Source organism: Python bivittatus, unplaced genomic scaffold (assembly GCF_059951505.1).
Source record: "Python bivittatus isolate LINGU-HERP-01145 unplaced genomic scaffold, Pbiv_v1 ctg000330_np1212, whole genome shotgun sequence".
Taxonomy (NCBI): Eukaryota; Metazoa; Chordata; class Lepidosauria; order Squamata; family Pythonidae; genus Python; species Python bivittatus.
The window spans coordinates 34714275-34735184 of record NW_028277058.1 but is presented as its reverse complement, the minus strand read 5'-3'; the positions used below and the strand labels follow the sequence as shown (position 1 = coordinate 34735184).

At 37.4% G+C, this 20910-nt stretch overlaps 1 protein-coding gene across 11 annotated transcripts in view; it reads right to left on the bottom strand.

Annotated features, from left to right (window-relative positions):
- Positions 1-430: 430 nt before the first annotated feature.
- The window catches only part of TCF20 (transcription factor 20), a 236759-nt gene continuing 216279 nt past the window's right edge, over positions 431-20910 (bottom strand). For 6 of the 11 annotated variants that reach the window (XM_088140976.1, XM_088140979.1, XM_088140978.1 and 3 more), the window contains one exon: positions 432-13087. Coding sequence is in view for 1 of the 11 variants with exons in the window: in XM_007428442.4 (XP_007428504.1) it covers positions 13070-13087 (18 nt within the window). In the remaining 10 variants the exon portion in view is untranslated. Of the gene's footprint in view, positions 13088-20910 lie in introns of all 11 variants that reach the window. The other 5 variants (XR_015796166.1, XR_015796164.1, XR_015796165.1 and 2 more) reach the window with 5 other exon arrangements.

Below are 20910 nucleotides of genomic sequence, written 5' to 3'. Positions count from 1 at the left end.
TCCTATTGGCTACTGTGGGCTGCCATGGGTACATGTCCTCCCCTTTGATCACTAGGCACTGCCCTGTATAGCTTGAGTGACAGGGGAGATCAGGCTTCCACAGCAGCAACTACTGCATAATTCCTGATCCATGTTTTCAGCAGCACTTATCAGGCTGGCTCCTTATAAACCAGGAGGACATTGGCCCTGTGCTGCCAGAGCTATATATTCTATCACCATCAGGTGCATTACAGGTCTTCCACCACTTCTGCTAACAAGGGGTTTCCCATGGCTATATTTTTTAATTTTGATTATCCCTGAAAACCCACACAAAAGTGCTACAACTATCACCCCAATCAGGCTGCAGTTTCTCTGGGTGCTTATGAAGTATACACACCCTTAGCAATTACTACACATTAGACAGACAATCCACCATTCTATGCACCTGTTTAACTCACTCCGCCCTACTTACCCCATGTTAGGGAGAAAGAGACTGGTGGGGGTTTTTCCAGTGCTTGGTGAGAGGGGAAATAAACTAGTCCACTTGGCCTCTTTAAGTAAGGACAGCACCATCTGCTACCCGTTTTACTGTGGCAGAACGCAGATACATAATGGAGGCAGCACATTTTTTTTGCCGGCTCAAGGTCTGCCAGTCTTTAAGCAGAGCCTGTATATGGTTGATATGGCATTTGGTATGACTGTCATTGTGCCATTGTGGGATATTGTCTTTTAACAACACTCATTTCTCATATCTCATTTCTCATATCTCATCCATAGATATGCTAATGCAAGCTGATTTTAAAAGGCTAGTTTACATTAAGAGTGACATTTATTGGACAGAAGCTATTTGTGATCTGCAATCTGTTCTATTCCTTTTCACAACTCTGGAAAATGCAGTGGGTTGGTATGGGTGCAAAATGTTCCCATTGCCCTAGAAAAATAGCTGAAAGACCTTTGCTTCAAGATAGTCTTTTAAATAATTATTGAAAGGCAGTGGTATCCCTGCTGTAGTTACCTCTCCCTTTTATACAGCTGATTAATGTGAAACTATCTTTTCAACTTGATGCTGTCCAGATGTGTGGGACCTGAATTCCCACTGTTATTGGCCAATGTGTCCCTTGGATGATGTGGAACAAAGGGGAGAAGCAAAGAACCAGAGAAAAAGCAGTATGAACGTATAGGAGATGAAACAGAATAATTTATAGAAAAAAGGAATAAACATTTGATGGCTCATATATATTATTTTATTATTTTTCTATTTTCATTGTTATTACATAAAACATATATTCAAATAAATAAAAATTATGTTGACAAGTGTGGACAGCCATAATATAATAAAACTGTATTGGATATATTGGATATGACTTCCTAAAATCCAGCATTAGCAGCAATTGTACAGACTACTGAGAACAAGACAAGAATGAGTCAGGCAAATGGCACCTGCCATCTACTGATGGATATTAAGTTGACATATTTATGGGCTGAAGCAAATGTCTCCTTTTCAAAGAAATCATCACACCTATTGAAATGTTTAATTACAGGGAATCATGCTTGTGTCAACTTCATTGCTTTCTTTACTCCTTCTCTGCTAGTTCCATTGTAGATTTTCTGAAAATACAGAACAACAAAAAAGTTAGAAAGGAAAAATATCCAATGGAAAAAGATGTAACAAGACAAGGGAAAGCAGGAGGAAAAGATTTAAGAAAGAACAAGAATATAGTATCAAAATACTGAATAAATCAAGAAAAGCCTTAGGGCCTTCATGATCCTGCTCTTATAATTTTAATGTACATTTTGTACAAACATAAGGCTACAAATGTTACTTTCAGAATCATTAAGTTTTCCCCACAGAATTGTTGACAGAGATTGTTTTTTGAGCAATACATATCTGTATATCATTGCCTTGTAAAAGGAGAATGGTCCAAAAGATATTCCATAATGAAAAATATATCTCAAGGCCATAACAATTGGCACAATTCCTTTTTAACACATAGTTTTGCGGTGGGGGAGAGGGGCAGGGAGGAAAAAGCCTCAAAGAAGTCTTGAAAACCAGGGAAAAGAAACTAGAAATTCTGGCCCATTCATACTTGTGGCATGGCCTCATATAATTTGCATAATTACCCTGCTCTCTGGAAGCTTAGCCTTCCTAAAAGTATCTCAGTCTACCTACCCCAATTTTTCTTATTACGCAGTAAGGTCATGTTTGTACAGAAGTATAATTTATTACACAGGGTTTACTTTCAAATTTGCAATTTTATACTGCCATTGTAGCAAATCCCTATCCATATTTACTTGGTGCTAAGTTCTAAGGAATTGTAGGATCCTTACTCCACTCATAAATGCATATACTATTGCTGTGGTTTTTCAACATTCTGGAAAATCTCACCAAGTTAAGTAATTCTACAACCAGCTTACCTTCAAGAGAAGGAAAATGCAAAACTCTTTTATGATCAATTTGCTCCTAAGCATCTTGCCACGTTCTTCAGTTATTCAGCATTCTCAAAACTTCTCAAAATCAAATTGACTGCTGAATATAAAATTAACCTGTCTCTCTCCAGAAGATGCCATATGTTGCTTGCAGACCCACATAATCTTATTCATTGTCCAAAACATCCTTTGTGGCCCAGAGATAGGAAAAGATTGGTGTATATAGCTATACCAAAAAAAGGACAAGCGAGGCCATAAATTAAATATGAGCCAGCAATGTGATGCAGCTGCTAAAAAGGCAATGCCATTTTGATACAGAAGCATAGCACTCTAAATCATGGGAAGCAGTTATTCTGGTCTGTCAGACCCCGCTTGGATTGTGGGGGCACCACAGTTTGAAAAGGGCAATAACAAATTGCAGCAAGTTCAGAGGGGGGGGGTACCAAGATAGTAAGGGATCTGGAATCCAAGCCCTATGAAGAACAGAGCAGTGGTCCCCAACCTTTTTGGCACCAGGGACGAGTTTTGTGGAAGACAATTTTTCCATGGACCGGGGGGGGGGGTAATGGTTTCAGGATGATTCAAGCATATTACATTTATTGTGCACTTTATTTCTTTATTTTATTATTATTATCTCTATTATTATTATTATTATTATTATTATTATTATTATTATTTCTATTATTATTTCGGTGAGAGGAAATGCTGGCGGCGCTTTGCGCAGGGATAGGAATCGGTTGCTGGTCCTGCCTAGACACAAACATCAGAAAGACGCGATGCAGCGGAAGATCCGACTCCCCTGTGACTACCAGCTGGGCTCAACCCTAGGAAGGAGGCAATGGCAAACCACTTCTGAAAAAAACTTGCCAGAAAACCACAGGGACTTGTCCAGGCAGTCTCCGAAGAATCGGACATGATTTAATGGATTAAAAAAAAAAAAGCTTGTGGGCTTACCAAAACTGTGACTGAGACAAGTGCGCAGTGTGGGAAAGAGGCGCGGATGAAAGTGGTAAAATAATGGGCGGGCCATGTGCGGAGTGTTGGATTCTGAGTGCACAACCTGGATCCCTCGCATGTGCAGTTCACAGGAGGTTTCACACTCCTATGAGAATCTAATGCCACCACTGATCTGACAGGAGGCAGAGCTCAGGCGGTAATGCAAGCGATGGAAAGCAGCTGTTTTTGCTCACTTGCCCGCTGCTCACCTCCTGCTGTGCAGCCCAGTTCCTAACAGGCCACGGACCGGGACCGGTTTGTGGCCTGGGGATTGGGGACCCCTGAGTTAGAGGATCTGAGTAAATTTAGCCCATGGATGAGCCAACAGAAAGGATATGATAGCAGTCTTCAAATATCTGAAGTGTTACCACCTAGAAAAGGGTATGAACTTCTCTGATGTTCCATTGGGGAGGACCAGAACCAGTGGATTAAAACTACAGTATATAAAAATAAGTTCAGAAGGAACTTCTTGACTGTACAAACTGTCAATCAGTAGAACAACCTGCCACACAATGTAGTGAGTTCTCCATCACTGGAGGTCTGCAACAGAAGCAAGATAGTCATCTCTCAGAGATCCTTTAGTAGATCCTGCACTGAGCAGTAGTTAGAACTGAGCCATAAATGGAAAGGAAAATGTCAATTAACAGGCAGGTTTTAGAATAGCAGAGGAACACAGATCAGATCGCTAACAGGGAGAGAACAAGAGAATACCAGAAGGAGGGTTATTCTTGCTTTATTGACAGCAGTATAGATTGTGACAGAGTATGAACATATTAAGGCTAATGAATAGGCCAGAACACCTGTTTATTTTTCTGAGGAATCTACAATGAATAAGAAGCAACTGTAACATCTGGATCCGAAGAAATAGTGTGATTCACAATAAGGAAAGGAGACAGACAATGATGCATACTGTCCCCATTTCTTATACTGTGAATATACAGTAAGAAATTCAGGAGGCCAAACACTAACAGTTTGTGATGTTAAGACAATATCACTTTCCTGAAAGTAAAGAAGACTTAGAAGGATTCATTATGAAAGTGAAATGGAAAATAAAAATCTGTTAAGATTAATTATTAAGAAGACAAAGGTAACGTCAACCAGCATGCTTAACGAATTTACAGTGGACAGGATATGAAGATGGCAGATGGTTTGCTCAAGATCAAGAATAAAGATGGTTAGTGTGCTGGAGAAGTAAAAATGAGATTAATCCTAGGGAGGAAGACAAGTTAACAAGATTGTGAAAGTTAAGAATTTAAATGATAGAAAAGATTAGAATAGTTAAAGCTATGATCTTTCTTTGGTAAGGTATAGCTATGTAAGCTCAACATTGAGAAACAGCAAGAGAAAGTAGATAGCTTCACATTTGAAGGCACTGAATACTATGGACTGCAAGAAAAACCAGTTACTCTTGGACTGAATAAAAGCTGATTGTTCCTTTAGGGGTGTGAACAGCTAACAGAAGCTAACACATTTTAATCATGTGACACAAGCTGTTGATGGACTAGAAAAAATGATTATGCTTGGAAAGGCTGAAGGTAGTAGAAGACAATGGATAAAATGGACCAATTGATTGATGATGTACTATCAAGTCAGTGTTGACTCTTAGTGACTACAGAGATAGATTTTTTGGGGGGATAATCTGTCCTGAACCTGGCCCCTCAGATCATCCAACTACCTCTGTAATTCAGTCCATCCACCTTGCTGCTTATTGCTCTCTTCTTGGCATTCCTTCCATTTTTCTCAGCAGTAGGGACTTTAAAAGGAAGCTGGGTCTTTGCAGAATGAGTCCAAAATATTAATAATTTGACTCTGGTCATTTGTGCCTTGGGTGAAAACTCTGAATTGCTTCTTCTATTATCCATTTGTTTGTTTTCTTGGCTATTCTCAAAAGTCTTCTCCAACACCAGTGTTCAAAGGGGTTAATAATCTTTCTACCCTGCTTTTTCAAAGTCCAACTTTCACTTCCATAAAGTATCACTGGGAAAACCATTGCATATATGATTCAGCTCTTTGCGGTATAGCCACATCCCAGAATCTGAAGTGCTGATGTAACTCCATCTTCTAGTACTAAAGTTTTTTGTAAACAGGGAATATCTTCTAAGGTATTTTGAATGTTGACATGTCTAATGTACAGAATTTCAGTAAACTCCTTCCAACTCTGATCTTCTTGGAATCAGTTACTATCTATCCATTGGCATCTTTTAGCATGGCAATTTGAGGTTGGAACTTCCCTCTGAGTTCAGAGATCCTTTGAAAGACATTCCTTATCTTTTCATGGCCTTTTCCATTTTTGATGTCTTTACAGATGTCTCTTCTAACAGCTCTCTGAAATTGTTTCCTGAGATGTTTGTCATTCTTAGCTTTGGCTTCTCTTCTTGACAATTTCTACTGTTGATTGTGACAGTTTGCTTTCTTCTGTTTCTTCTTGTTTAGCAATCTCTTTTCATATCCATCCAGTTTATGATCTGTTCTACAGTCAGTCCCAATACAGTCATATTGCTTTTATAACTGAGCTCTTCCACCTCCTTGTACCAATAATAGTCAATTTGATTCTGTATCTCTATCTGGTAGTGCCCATGTGTATGTATGTCATTTTGGTTGTTTGAAGACTATGTTAGCAATGAAGAAATAATTGGACTAGCAGACACTAAGAAGTCATTTTCCTGCTTCAATCCTGTTTCCTAGGCCATATAGTCCAACTATGTTTTCCTCCTTATGATTTCCAGCTTTGACATTCCAGTCTCCAAACACTAATCAGCACGTCTTGCTTGCATGTTCTGTTGATTTCCAATTGAACTTGATCATAAAATTAATCAACCTCCTCTTTTTCTGCATCAATGGTTGAAGCTTTAACTTGAATAATCATACTGAAGGGTCATCCACAAACTGTAATTAGTCAGTCATTGGCTGCGTATACCAAAAAACTGTCTTTGCTATATCCTTCCTATGAAAGCAACACCATTCCTTCTCTGTTTTTCATGTCCTGAGTAGTAAACAGTGCGATCTTCTGACAGAATCTGTCCAATTCTGATCCATTTCAAGTTTTGGGAGGGCCGCTTAGCCCTTTCTTTTGACATATATTAAATAAATAAGTACATAAATAAAAGATAGGACAGGATAGTTCTTAGGAGAGGAGAATGGGCTCTGTCAATATGGGGACTTCTAGAAAACAGTACTTGTAAATTAAATTAGTATTTAAGGGTGTACAAAACAGCCTTCTCTGAAAGTGGCATCAGCAAAAGTCTTCTCATTAAAAGTATAATTCTATTTTGTAAGTATGGATAGTGGAATTTATACTCATTCTGCTCAGTTTCCTGCCAAAACCACAAATGCACTTCATGAGCTAAATGTTTCTTGAGGAAAAACAGGACTATAGTCTATATTACACAGCAAGAACATTTCCATGAGGGAATTTGTATTTTCCTGATCAAGCAGTTTATGAGAAGCAACAGATCTTGATTCCTTCCAGAATTACCTAGAAAGCTAGAACCTTACAGATATCTATAATTTTCAGAATATAGATAGTCCCCAGTTTAAGAATGAGTTCTGTTCCCAAGGCCTGTCCTTAAATTGAATTTGTATGTAAAGCCAGAACAGTATTATTGTATAATACTGTATAAGTAGTATTATGTAATTAACTTGAATCATTGTGTATTTAACTCAAATCAATGTGTATTTAATTTAAATTTTGCTACAATAGGCTCCATTCTTACCTATGGGTCATCCTTAAACTGGGCATTCTTAACCCGGGGACTACCTGTACACTTATTTTCTCTAGTCCCTGGAAAGGTAGTTTTTATCCTAAGTTAGATAAAGAGTTAGAAAGTAATCTTAAGGAAGAAGTTTATATCAGGGCAGGAAACAAACCACCTTATTAATGTTTCAAAGGATCAGTGGGGGTTGCTAAGGGGTGCTGCTTGGAACTGGCTCTTACTCCTAGTGGGTCAAATAATTTTTCAACACTTTTTTGAGCTCTTAACAAAGAGCTTCCCAGTCAATTACAAAGTCCTCCCCTCCAACAGAACTCGTGCAGCACCCAAAATTACTGCGAGAAGCCCATTTTCAAAGGACAGCAGCATTTATATTTTAAGTAAGGGAGACTGAGAAAAGGAATTTCTGTCAATGGGAAAGAGGGGGTGGGGTGGGAGGCATTATCAAGCCTTGGTGTCTTCTTCTGAAATAGGCATGCAAGCCTTTTGGTTCTCTCCAAAAGGAGTACAAAGAGAGGTTTTTCACTTTCTTTCCTTTGGGAAAAATGTGAGGGGAACTCTCTTTTCATGTAATCATAAAATAATTCTAGATGCATTTTCATTCTAGATGAGCATTACAAATATAGGCTTTTATCTATTCTTGAACCTTACTGTGTGTTGTTTTCACCCACCCCTTGCTGTTTTTTATTTTAATTTAAAAAGTAATCTCAATGCACTTTTTAAAAGAAGTTGATTGAAAGTGTTCAACACTTTCTTGAGCTGGCCTTTAGATCCCCTTTCATAAACATTAAGTAACACTGGCATGCTTCAACAGGTGGCAGTGGTTAGCTGACTTTAGCTAATCTCAGAAGCTAATCCAAGTCAGATCTGGTAATAGAACTTGGATGAAGAACTGCTTGGGAATCCCAGGACTTTAGCTAGCTTTTTCAACAGGGAAGTTGAAAACAACACTGTAGAAGAAGAGTAAACCACTTCCATAATACTGCCAAGAAAACTGTATAAATGCAGTCATCACTCTCTACATTTTACACTGATATAATCAAGAAGTGTCTTCTCTAACCTTTATCGTCTTCATGTTAATAAATTAATAAGCACAAGATTATCTGTTTCAAGCCCAGCAGAATTTTTTTTTATTGGCAGTGACTACCAATAAAAGTACCATTAGGACAGTAGCTATCTAGTTCAGAACTAGGTCAGAAAGCATTCTACTTTGTCTTTTCTGGTGGCAGCATTCACTCATTTCCCCTTCTTCTGCTTTCTTAAAAATATTTTGCTAACAAAGAATAAGTTTCATATTTACTATTTAAATATCATATTTTACCTTTCCCTGCTTTTATTCTGTACAAGTACAAGCCTAGGGCTTCTGGACCAAAATGTTGCTTACTTTATCTAATCGACCCTGTGACTAGGGTTAATAGGACAAACTTACTTTTTTTCCTCTTTCTATAGCAGCTTGCTTGTGGCAAGAGGGTCTGCACAAGAGAAGATGACATATAAAATGAGATATAATTCAGTATAGATAAGAACAGCGGGGAAACAATGGTTGGGTAGTCCACTCATGTCGATTTCCATTTGGTCCTGGTTATTTTGCCCCCTCAGCCACCCCTAATTGAATGGCAGGACTGCTAACTCTGCAGGTAGACCTGATGACAATGTCACAGGTAACCTTAAGCACAGGGCAATAAACAAAAATGGCTAATAGATGAACTTGGAATGAAAATGGGAAAAGAGATGTAGCTTGCAACAAAATACTTAAGAAAATATCATCTATTCTTGTTGACAATATTCCACGAGTATCTGTTAATGGCTTTGTGTCAACCTGGAAGGAGGTCTTCCGTTTGAGTCCTGCAGGGCTTTTTTTCTAGACCCTGTGTTGATCAATCTTTTAACAATTTTATTACACTTAGAAATCACACCAACAGAAAATCAAAAACTATACAATAAAATGGGACAGCAGCATCAAAAAGACAGTGACACCCTAGAGGCTGGCAGTACAGAACAATCTTTACCACCCTTTGAAAGCAAAGTGAGCAGGCAATCTTGCTTCCCTTACAAGAGTTCCATCATTAGGGTGTTACTACTGAAAATAACTCGTGTACTCTTACCAAACCTTTTTAATAGTATACATATGGTAGAGCTTCTTCTCTCTATATGATTTAATGTGGAAAAAGGCATTGTTTCAGATTTCCTAATTTCAAATTGTTTAGGGTTTGTCAGACAAAACTAGGAACTTGATTTGTGCTCAGAAACAAACAGGAAAACAGTGAAATTGTTTTTAATTCCAGAGCAATGTGATCTTCAAAGTGTACTCCTGCTGTTCTATTTTATATTAGCTTTGATCTTTCAAGGCAGCAACCCACATTTGTCTTACTGAAAATTAGAGGTAAGGATCATGCATCCTTCTATCATGTACTCATCAAGCTCCATCTGGTGTGTACTGGGTGCCATATTTTAAGGGTATTAAACAGGGTATATCCAGAGATAGGCAACCAGAATGGAAGCCAAGTCCTCTTGGGATGTTGAAAGCTGGACAGAGTTTTCAGCTTGGAGAAAGGACTAAGCAGATATAAACTATTAAAATATCAGAGGAATGAGAAAACGAGGATGGAGCTTTTGCTGTTGGTTCAGAGGATAGTACTGGAACCAATAGCAAGAAATTTCTGCATTGATGATGTTGATTTAATCAGATGGTACTGTACACTAACATTAGTTTATATGGTGAACAAATGCCAGTTCCCTGTCAAGTTTACAATCTAAATGTTGATGTTGCCTCTTGAAGATAATTCTTTTGAATATTTTTTCCATACTTTCAAAATTTCAGAGTGAGCATTTAACTGATAGCTGATTCAATGTTTCTTCCAAATTTGTATATTCTGTTCCATAATCAGTAGAGCTCTTACCTAGTTATTCAGATTCTAAACAAAAACAAAACAAAATAAAATAACACACACCCCCAAACATTTGGGACTGTTCCTTTTTAAGTATGCTTTGCCTAAACATTTTGGCACCAAACCTATAAATGTGACTGGGAAATGACATTCTTGTACTGAAGCCTGAAATATATATATGTATATTGTGAACTTCCACTGGAATTTTATTATTAAATATAATAAATTTAAATATAATATGTATATAAATAGGCTTTGGTATTTAAGACCAACATATGGGATAAAAATAGGAATAAAATCCTTTCTTTTGCTGAATTTTAAATTTTACTTCAAACATTTTAAAATACAAATGTTTTTAAAATCATCTTTTTAAGAAAAATACATTAATTTTTTTTCTGCTGCAGGGAGACAGATGTCTGCAACTTTGTATTTTGGAGTCAAAATTGTTACATATTAAACTTTATTAACTTGCTACTTGTTGCAAAACATGTTATTCTTTCAAAGTCTCCAGTGCCTCTGGTTTGTCAAATTTTGTTTTTCATGAATATATTTTGTATTAGAAATTGGTCCAAAACCCATTCATTTGCAGTGACTTCACTAGGATCCTAATGTAATAAAATCCTTCAATTCTAAATTGCATGTTGACTTAGCTAGTGCCTCTTGTCTTTTCATACAGTCTTTTTCTTATTGCCCTTAGTGAAACTTTGGCAAAATGCAGTTACTTGCAACTAAAAGGTAGAGTATATGTCAAGGAAGTAAAGGAAGAACATGATAAAGATCTGCATGGATAAGAGCAGAGGTACAAGATACCCATTATTTGGCTCCTGAAAGCCTCAGGTAAATCCCCCACGTATCTCCAGGTTTTTTTAAAAAAAAAACCTGTAAACATTAATTGCAATTTAAAAATGGGAACTATTAAATATACGCTTGGAGAAAAACTGTATTAATTATATCTAATTTTCATTAAATGAGCTGAAATTAAATTCAGTTTTGTTTTGCTCCCATGCACTACTTTATTAAGTATGGGGTCCTAGGGTGCCACTCAAAAGCCAAGTGTGATGCTTGGCCTACTTTCTGTAGAAAAAAAGAAAAGAATAACATTTTCAGAAACATGTAACAGAATCTGGGGCATCAAATAGCTTTTAAAAACAAGAAAAAAGGTAAATTACTTGTGGGGACATTTCACGCAGAGATCACAACATATGCAAAGGGTTAACATTTCTCTCTCAGCTATGCCTGCCTCTTGTAATCACATAGCCCTGGAACACTGACAACAGTTATCAGTGGAAACTTTTAAAAAAAGTTGTGCATAGGAGGCTTATGCATTTATATTTTGCAATGTCTCCCATAGCTCAAGGCAATGTCCGTAGCTTCTCCTCACTAATCCCGTGAGGTAGATTAGATGGGGAGATAAGGACAGCCCTAAGTCATCTAATGAGATTCATGACTGAACAGGGATCGGAACACTGATCTTCCCAACCTTAGTTCAATACTCTAATTGATATGCCATACTGGCTTGCACTTTAGTCACGACTAAGAAAAGGACACTTGGAAATGGGACAGGAATGTTCTATGGGCCAAAAGTTTCCCCACCTCTACTTTAGATAAAAGAAGTCAGAAATTTGTTGGTATCAATGTAAAGAGTCTCTCTCTAATCCATTCCAGAAAGTCATGGGGGAAGACTCATTTTAAATCTGGACAGTAAAATTAGTAGTATAAATTATAAAGAGCAACCGTGGAAAAATGGCTTGTTCACAAAGAAGTGAAATACATTAAATTCCACAGATAAAAATTAGGTTAAAATGAAGTTTATTAGGTTTTTTGTGGGTTTTTCCTTTTGTTTTAGTTTTTTTTTTTTAATATATATATATAAAACTGTTTGTGAAACAGCTATTTTATTCCCATGGCAGAGTGATCCTTGAAAGATGCACTAACCCCTTCTTAAGGCCTTAACAAGAGAAAAAGTTTTGTTTTCTAAAACTCAAATGTTTAAAATTACACAATGTACAAACAAAAAAATAACCATGTGGTGTAGGCTGCTAAATTGACATTCCCCCTTCCTCCTTTTGGGAAACAAAAGAGAAGGGCTAACTGGATTTTCCTGGACAGCTTAACACACACTGATTATATCAACATTCAAACATCTGTTGAATGCCCCTTTCCAGTAGGCAAGCCTCATCTAGACGGCCTTCAAAAAAGGCAGCAATTCCTTGGAATGATTTGGGAATATTTGTCAGTGGCCAATAATGGCCCCAATCTCCCACGTTTTGGTACAAAGTTATGTATATAACGTTAAAGTATCTGAATATGAAGCAAGTAGAAGACACTCTTTATTTCACAAGCCACATGACATAGTAGTCTTCTGATGCTTCTCAGGCTTCCTTTCTTAATAAAAATAAATAGTGTTTTTTCTTTTTCTTTTTTAAGGAAAAAAATGCTGTTCACACATACACAAATACAAGCATCCAGCAACCATTCATCCCCACTCTCATCCCTGCAGACAACTTTGCCAGCAACAAAAAACTTGTATTCTTTAAAACCTGAATCAACTGTTGTGGAAAATGGAGCAGAGAGACAAGTTTGATTAAGAAAACTCATTAACTCCAACACTCCTTCTGAAATGAAAAGTGATTACATTGTAAAGGCCTTTTCTGAATTTTAGTTAATACATGTTTATGAGCAACTTCAAACCTATGTGGGTCCTAAAAATGGAATTTAATGCATAAAAAGGGATAGCGCACCTTTCATTTAAAACAAGTCTATCAAGACTAAAAATAGAACTTTTATATATATATATATATATATATATATTTATCTATATATATATTTTATCCCTCCCTCTTTAATTCTCCCACTTTCTCTTCTTTTCCCTCCCCTACCCATAGTCATTATGAAGAGTGTGTCCATGAAAACAGCTGGTTCAGACTCCTTGATCATATTCTGTGATGTTGTCAGTCAAATGTGATGAAAGAATTGATGGAGGAAGTGCTGGCATTGGTAGGCTTGTCAAAAGAGGGACATGACTGCACAGTGGGAAACAATCAATCTAATCTTGAATGTCCATCGCTTTTATCTTAACAGCCTAACCTGTAAGAGAGAAAAATACAGTATTACTAAAATTTACAGGTGCTAATATATCCCATTAATGACAACATTTCTTCCTTCAGCTTAAATGCCACTGCATTTCTGAAGACTCCAAGTGGCTTACAAGTAACATTGTAAAAATAAAAATCACCTATTAGGAGACAGACAGACAGACAGACAGATATTGTTACTGAAATAAGAGATGGAGATTGAACAAATAAAAACTGTATGATACATAAAAATTCAAAGAAGTAACCACAGTACAACAATGAGAAGAGTGATGGGAAAAAATCAATAACATCCACTCTAAACTATAATTTCACAGAAAATTAGTACAAAATGTTTTATCAATGATATGTAACTCCATGAGTAATTTATACGACAGACAAATCGTATAACAGTAAATGTTGGAAACACTACAATAAAGAAAGAACATTCTATCACATGGTCCAAAAAACCTCAGAAGTACTGGAAAAAAATACATCAACCTATTCAGAAAATTCTATAAATAAAATCTGAAATGAAACCACAAATATTTTTATTAAGTATAATTTCAGAAAACATAGATGAAAAATATCACAATTTGTTAAGATACATGTTGGTAGATGCAAGAATAACTTTGACAACAGAAAAAAGAAAGTTTGCCAATGATACAAGTTTGAGAGACTAAAATTGAAGAATATGCAGCAATGGCAAAATTGACAGTGTACAGTTAGTCCTTGCTTAATGACCATTTGTTTAGTGACCATTCAAAGTTATGACAACGCTGAAAAAAGCTACTTACAACCAGTCCTCACACTTACAATCGTCACAATGCCCCTGTGGTCACATGATTGCAATCTGGGTGCTTGGCAACCAGCTCACACTTACAATGACTGCAGTGTCCTGGAGTCACACGATTGCCATTTGTGACCTTCCCAGCCAGGTTCCAGCAAGCAAAATCAATGGGGAACCACATGATTCACTTAACAACTGTGTGATCCGCTTAATGACCACGATTCACTTAATGACCATGTGATTCGCTTAATGACCACAGCAAAAAGTCATAAAACCGGGCACGGTCACATGATGCCTCGCTTAACAACCACCTCACTTAATGATGAGGTCCCTATTGTGGTGGTTAAGCAAGGACTACTTGTATAATCTCAATAGAAGTTTAACTAAATTTAAGCAGGAACGGCTCTCATATACTACACATTATACAGAAAGACACATTCAGACATTTGGAATATGGTTTCTAGGAAAACAATCATGAGATTAAGTAAAAGTAATAGATGAAATGACTTAAACAGATAATAGCAATAATTTTCAATTATTCAACATTTAGTATAAAGTACAAATATTTAGACTATGGTCAGGGGTTAGGGAAATAAATGGGAGCAGAGAACAAGTCATTAAAGTTTTTCCATATTTTTTAACTCATGTTTTTTAACTCATGTTTTATTACTGGTTTTTCCTTTTCCACATCGTTTTTTGTTTCTTCCTTCTAGTGTTTCTTTAAAAATTGTTATAAAAGAGTAAAATTGAATTTAAAAAAATAGCATAACAACAATGCCCTGCTATGTCATCATTTAGGGAAAAAATCTTCAAACGTCCCCAAGTGTTTTTCTGAAGACCCATGTTTTATATGGCTCCTCAAAATGCAATAAGGAAGGGAACCATCTCCTTTCATCCTTCTACATTTCATAAGGAATTAGCAAAAAATTAAAAATCAACTGAGGTAGTATAATTAGACTTAAGATTCAATTATTGAATCCTGAGTGTGTTGGTTCATTATGCATACCTCCTAGTTGGTTGGAGGTGGGTTAATTTGAAAGGTAGTCTTTAGATTTGAGATCCCAGCTTGCATAGAGTAACATGAGCATATTTGGGGAAAACCTGGGCTTTGGCTCAGCTTACTGCATACTGTCCAAAGTATGCCAAAACTGATAGGTAACATCCTTACCATTACTGTGGAACTCTGCATGTGGCATGGCTACAACAAAGACTGGTAACCTAGTTTCCCCTGTCTTTATCTTACAAAAAAATTGTTATGTGAAAACCTTGTTGGACAGTAGAAGCCAATATTCATAGGCCCTTTTTGTGATGATTGTGAGAGTTGGATATGGCAAAGAGTATGAATTAATGAAGGAAAAACAGATAAACTGTGTTGCAAACTAAGAGAAAGGAGAAGGGTATAATAAATCTAAATGAAGGTGACTTGTTCCTATGGAATGGAATTGATTAATATAAACCTCAAGTGAAGGTAGAGGTTTCACTCAGAAAACATATGTTAGGAAGTCTGAATTAGTATCATCTAAATTACTGTGGAAGTAGGAATGCACAGGCTTCTTTAATTACAAATTATGCTCTAGTAAATGGTGATAATCAAAGAACCAGGGATGAGTTTTTGGTGAAAAAAACCTGTTCAACATTCTGAATGAAGTGATCAGGGGAAAATATTATTCTATTAGGTGACATGAATGGATGAGTGGAATCAAGAAGAGACTACAGAAAACACACGATATAAGCACAACCATATTTATGCATATGGCAAATGAATGTTTACCTGAATATGATTGATTTATGATGAAAGACTGAAAGAATTAGTGAAGGATACAAGGATGGTAAGAAGTTCTGGATATGGCACAGAGCTTTATTTCATATTGTCAGGAATGTAACTTGTGAAGTAGAACTTGGGGAAAAAAAAGTGAAAGAAACTACAATGAAAATAGAGTGTAGAAAGTACAAGACCTGCTTGAAAAATTGTTAGAATTAATCTCCCAACAGAATGAATGGAAAACAGGTACAAGGCAAGGCAGTGTGGAAACTGTTTGGAACAGAGCAAGAATGATTATTTGACTGGTATCCCATCTTTCCTCCAGGAGCATAAGGTGGCATGCGTGGAACTCCCTCCTCCAACTTTTCCTCACAACAACCCTGTGAAGTAGGTTGGGGTAAAAGAGGTGACTAACTATATGACAGAGTCACAGAAGTCTGTAAAATTACTCTAAAGGGAAACATAGAAAATATGTTGTGGAATTATGTAGATGAGAAAATGAACAGAATGACTGCAAAAATGAAGACAAAGTGATACTGTATAAAGAACAGAGAGCAAAAGACAGCTGTAAAAATGTAGTCAAAGGAAAGATTAACATTAAAAGAAGCAGTGGTTCTGATGGAAATAAAAAATTAGAGGTGGGCAAAAAGGAATAAAAGTATTCTCTGGCAGTAATATGCTCTTATTTTTCTCTTATATACAGAAAAAAGTAAGAGGACAAAAACTACACAAGAATTCATTTGCTAAATGTGGCTGGGAAGAGCTTGGCAGAGCTGTGATTGAAAGTAAGAGAAGCAACAATGAGCAAAATCCAGGAAGTTCAGTGTGACTTCAAGTTTGTGCATATCAGATTTTTGTCTTTTAGCAGGTAATTGAGAAATATACACATATGAGAAAGAACATTTACTGTAAGGATGTTAATTAAAGAGTAAGTTAGTGATTAGTTTGAATTATGAAATGTTTGTGCAAATATTGTGAAGGTTGATTACTGAATATAGTAAGAGGAACATGATGGAAGTAAAGCATGTATGAGAATAAATGGAATGTTTAGTAAATGGTTCAACGCTGAGTCAAGGATTTGTGATACCCCTTAGTGTATATAATAGTTAAATATATTTATGGATAAATATAATTAGAGAGCTGTTGCTGAGGTCAGAGGTATGTTGGCTGGGGATAGGAATGTGTGTGTACATTTGTATGTAAATAATCCAGTGCAGTTGGCTGAGAATGCAAATGTTAGATGTTATCAAAGTGCAGGAAAAAAGTGAGAAGTAGTGAGCAAAAGAAATTAAAGGTATGAGAAAAACAAAGAAAACATAGATAAAACTGATTTATATCAACTTGATTCACTATACTTCTTTATAACTCTATTCCTTCAAGTCATCCTGACTTTCACCAAATCAATATATTAATTCATATAGTGCTTTGTGTTCTTCTCACCTCTCTTCTTTTGAGGACTTCATCAAATCAATCCAATCACAATTCTCTTGGTCTTCTCCTTCCTTTCAGTCCTTTTACTCTTCCTGCATATATTTGTTTTGCAGTTCAATAATCATTCTTTCTCTCTGACCAAATCAACTCATCATACTTTTATGCTTATTCATTCAATACCCATTCTCGACTCTCTCAGTAATTTCCAGACCTTTTACCTATCAGAAACTCACTCCCAGAGCAAATATATTTCTCCAATATGAAAAGGCTGAGAGTTGAAGCCAAGCAGAGTTGTAACAATTTCAAAAAAATAATAGAAGAAAGTGACTGCATTCATAGTTAGTTATGGATTTCTCTATTTTTCTCTGGAAATAATCCAGAATATAAAAACATAAGTACAGTAACCAAGACTATTAAAGTACAAGAGAAGTGACATATACAACATTTTTTACTTTTCTCTTTCCCCATTCTTGAACTCAATTCAGAGCAGTAGCCCCATTCATACCTCATTTTCATTCCTGAAAATATTCTATTGCATCAGGACTCCATCCCTACCAGTCCTTAAGTAGTGCTTTTATATGGCACATACACAGCTAAATACATACATACTCACTCAACTAAATACAAATCAGCACAGGTAGTCCTCGCTTAATAACCATTCAATTTAGCGACTGTTTGAAGTTATGGTGGTGAACAAATGGTAGTTATGACTGGTCCTCCAAGTTCTGGCTGTCAGGTAATCAAAATTTGGGCGCTTGGCAGACCACCCACACTTACGATCGCAGGGGTGTTTCAATTCCCCCCACTTGCCTATCTCCACCTCCATCTCTCCCCTTTTGGCCTCCCTGCACTCTGCTGCATACCTTTGCTGCCCCCCCGCCGCTGCTGCCCCAGCTGACCTTTGCCGTCTTCTTCTTCCTGCTGCTGGCCTGGGATCCAGGTGCTGGGTGAGGGTGCAGCCCTGTGATGCATGCAGCAAGTGCGGCAGGGCAGCAGAGCCTCGTCTGCTGAAGGGAGCTTGCCAGGACCAGCTGGGAAGGAGGCAGGATGGTAAGGTGTGGCGCTCTGTTGCCAAGCGAGGTAGGAGAGGTGACAGTGGCTCCCAGGCATAGGTGGAGACTGTGCGGGAGGTGCTGTTCAGGATGGTGGCAGAACTGGAGGACGTGGAGGGACAAGGGCTTCCTGGAGATGCAGTGCGCGCTTTGCAGCTCGCGTTGGAAGTGCTCCTGGAGACCTGGCCTGCAGGCTTCAGCGAGGGGTAGAGGTAAGCCCAGTGCTGACAGAATCTACCCACAGGCCTTCTGCTCGTTCTTGGCCCAGCCTTCCTCCTGCAAAGTGTCATAAAGGGCCAGCAGCTTTCAACACGTTGAAGCCCACAGACTGGTTCTCCAAAGGCACTTCTGGCACACACTTTGCAGATCACGTTGGAAGTGCTCCTGGAGAATCAGTCTATGAGGCTTCAACGAATGGTGGAGGTGAGCCCAGGGCCAACAGAACCTATGCCCAGGCCCTCTGCTTGGTCTTGCCCTAGCCTTCCTCCTGCAAAGCCTTGCGAAGAGCCAGCAGCTTCCAACGTGAGGGGTGGCAGGGGTAGCTGGCAGAGTGCAGGGCAGCCAAAAGGGCAGAGATGTGGGGGTGGGGGGAGATAGGCAGGTGGAAGGAGCTGAAGTGGAGGGTGAGCGTGGCAGGGCAGGAAAAGTGTGAGGTCCTGGCTTAATGATGGCATGGTCCTGGCCTAACAACCACAACTGGGACTGTTGGAACTACTGTCACTAAGTGGTGGGGTGATGTGATGTTTTGCCTAATTACCACTTCACTTAGCAATGAAAATTCCAGTCCCAATTAGGGTCATTAAGCGAGGACTACCTGTAGTATTTCTAGCCTTCACTTTATATGTTCAAATTCCAGTCTCTCAAGTCTGTTTGCTGTTTAGGGTTTATTTCATTTTAACTTTTTGTGTTATCATTTATTATTGATTTCATATATTTTACCTGTCCAGTTCTACAGCCTTGAATTGTACTGTTCCAATTGATCTGTATAAATACTAAATGCCCTCCATCTATTGGGCCCATCAAAACTGACATGCCTTCCTCCCTAAAAAAGATCCCATGAACAAGATACAGTACCTTCTGCATATAAGACTAAGCCACAATACATGGGTTCACAATCATATGAAGTCCAGAACAAATATATCACATTACAGCTAAGTATTATGCATGTGAACTAGACTATATTATTGTCTATAATTCACCACAATAATATTATACATAAAATAAACAGTTTTCATATCAAAGCTCAGAAAAACTATATAACAACCAAAGTGCCCCCCTTTAGAGGAGCTGGACTTTAGGAATAAATCACACAATTAGTTAATGCCTGTTTAATTCGATCCTGTGTAAACTGGTATCTTCCAGATATTTTGATTGCAATGTCTATAGTTCCCTAATCAGCCACACTGCACATCTTAAAGACACCAGGCTTAGGGAAGTTGTTCCAAGTTTTCTTGCAAACTAACCTAGAAGTATGATGTTCTCCAATTTAACCTTAAACATCAGCTAAAGCAATCTTCCCCACATAGCATCCTCACAAAGTATTGGCTCTCAATATTCTGCTGAGAGAGCTGAATGGGAGTTGAAAATCAGAAACTTATCTGGATAACCTGGAGGGTATCAGGTTAGAATAAAATGTTCACTACTTTTTTAATACATTTATTAGCTAATAGTATTGCATGTCTAGGAAACTGCTGTATTTTAGAATTAATTCTTCTGCGTGCTAAACTGGAATCAATTTACTTTGGGGATGCTTTAAGACACAAGATATGAACATAGAATCACAACCAGAAAATATTCAAACACAAAGAACTGGAAACATAATATCCCCACCTATTAATTTTTTTTCAGTTGTGCACACAGCATTTTTTTAGCAGTTTAGCAGTTTCCTGTATTGTTTGAACTGAAGAAGAAAAAAAAAACCCGTAAGAGCTTTTTGGAAACCAGGAATTTAATCCAGGATTGGAGGAGGGGAGAAACAATAAATATGTGTACAAATATCATTATTGGACTTGGACCATTATATCTAAACAAGTTGCAAAAATTACCTCTCTGCTGCTGCCAAAAAGCAATAAATGTCTACAATGTAAGGTTTTAACAACATTTCAGAGATTTCAATTACCACAAATTCAAAAGAATGAAAAATACCAATTTGCACTAGGAAGCACTCCAAAATAAAGATAACCACCTAAAGTATGCATCATGAATCAAAACCCATTTCTTGTACTAGCTTTCCAATTTAGCTGTACGTGGAAAAAACCCTAATTCTGGTATAAAACAACAGTTCCCCCCAAAGCATCTGATTAATTATTCCCATGCTGAGAGGCTTGAACAGATGGAATTCAGTTTTCGTTTCCCAAAACTGTCTCTCCCATATAGTCTCATTCATACAAAGGCAGAACTGGTGAAAATTAGGCTGCACCTTTGTAATTCCAAGATTCTCAGGAGGGTAAATTTAGTTTTTAGATAATTCTAATTTGATAATCAGACTAATACATCTAAGAGTGCTATCGTTAACTGGACAAAGCAACAGTCTCTTCAAATCCCCACATTTTGTAAAGTGCTCAGAAAGAGGAGTAGGCGAGCTTGCCTACAAACATGTAAGTAGAAGATTCAGATGATCTCTTCCCAACAATCCTTTTTGCAATGCAATGAACATGTGCTGAGTACAAGGAGTAATAAATAAATACAGGTAGACCCCAGTTTAAGAACGAGTTCCATTCCCAAGGTCTGTCCTTAAGTTGAATTTGTATGTAAGCCAGAACAGTATTCTTATATAATACTATATAAGTAGTATTGTGTAATTA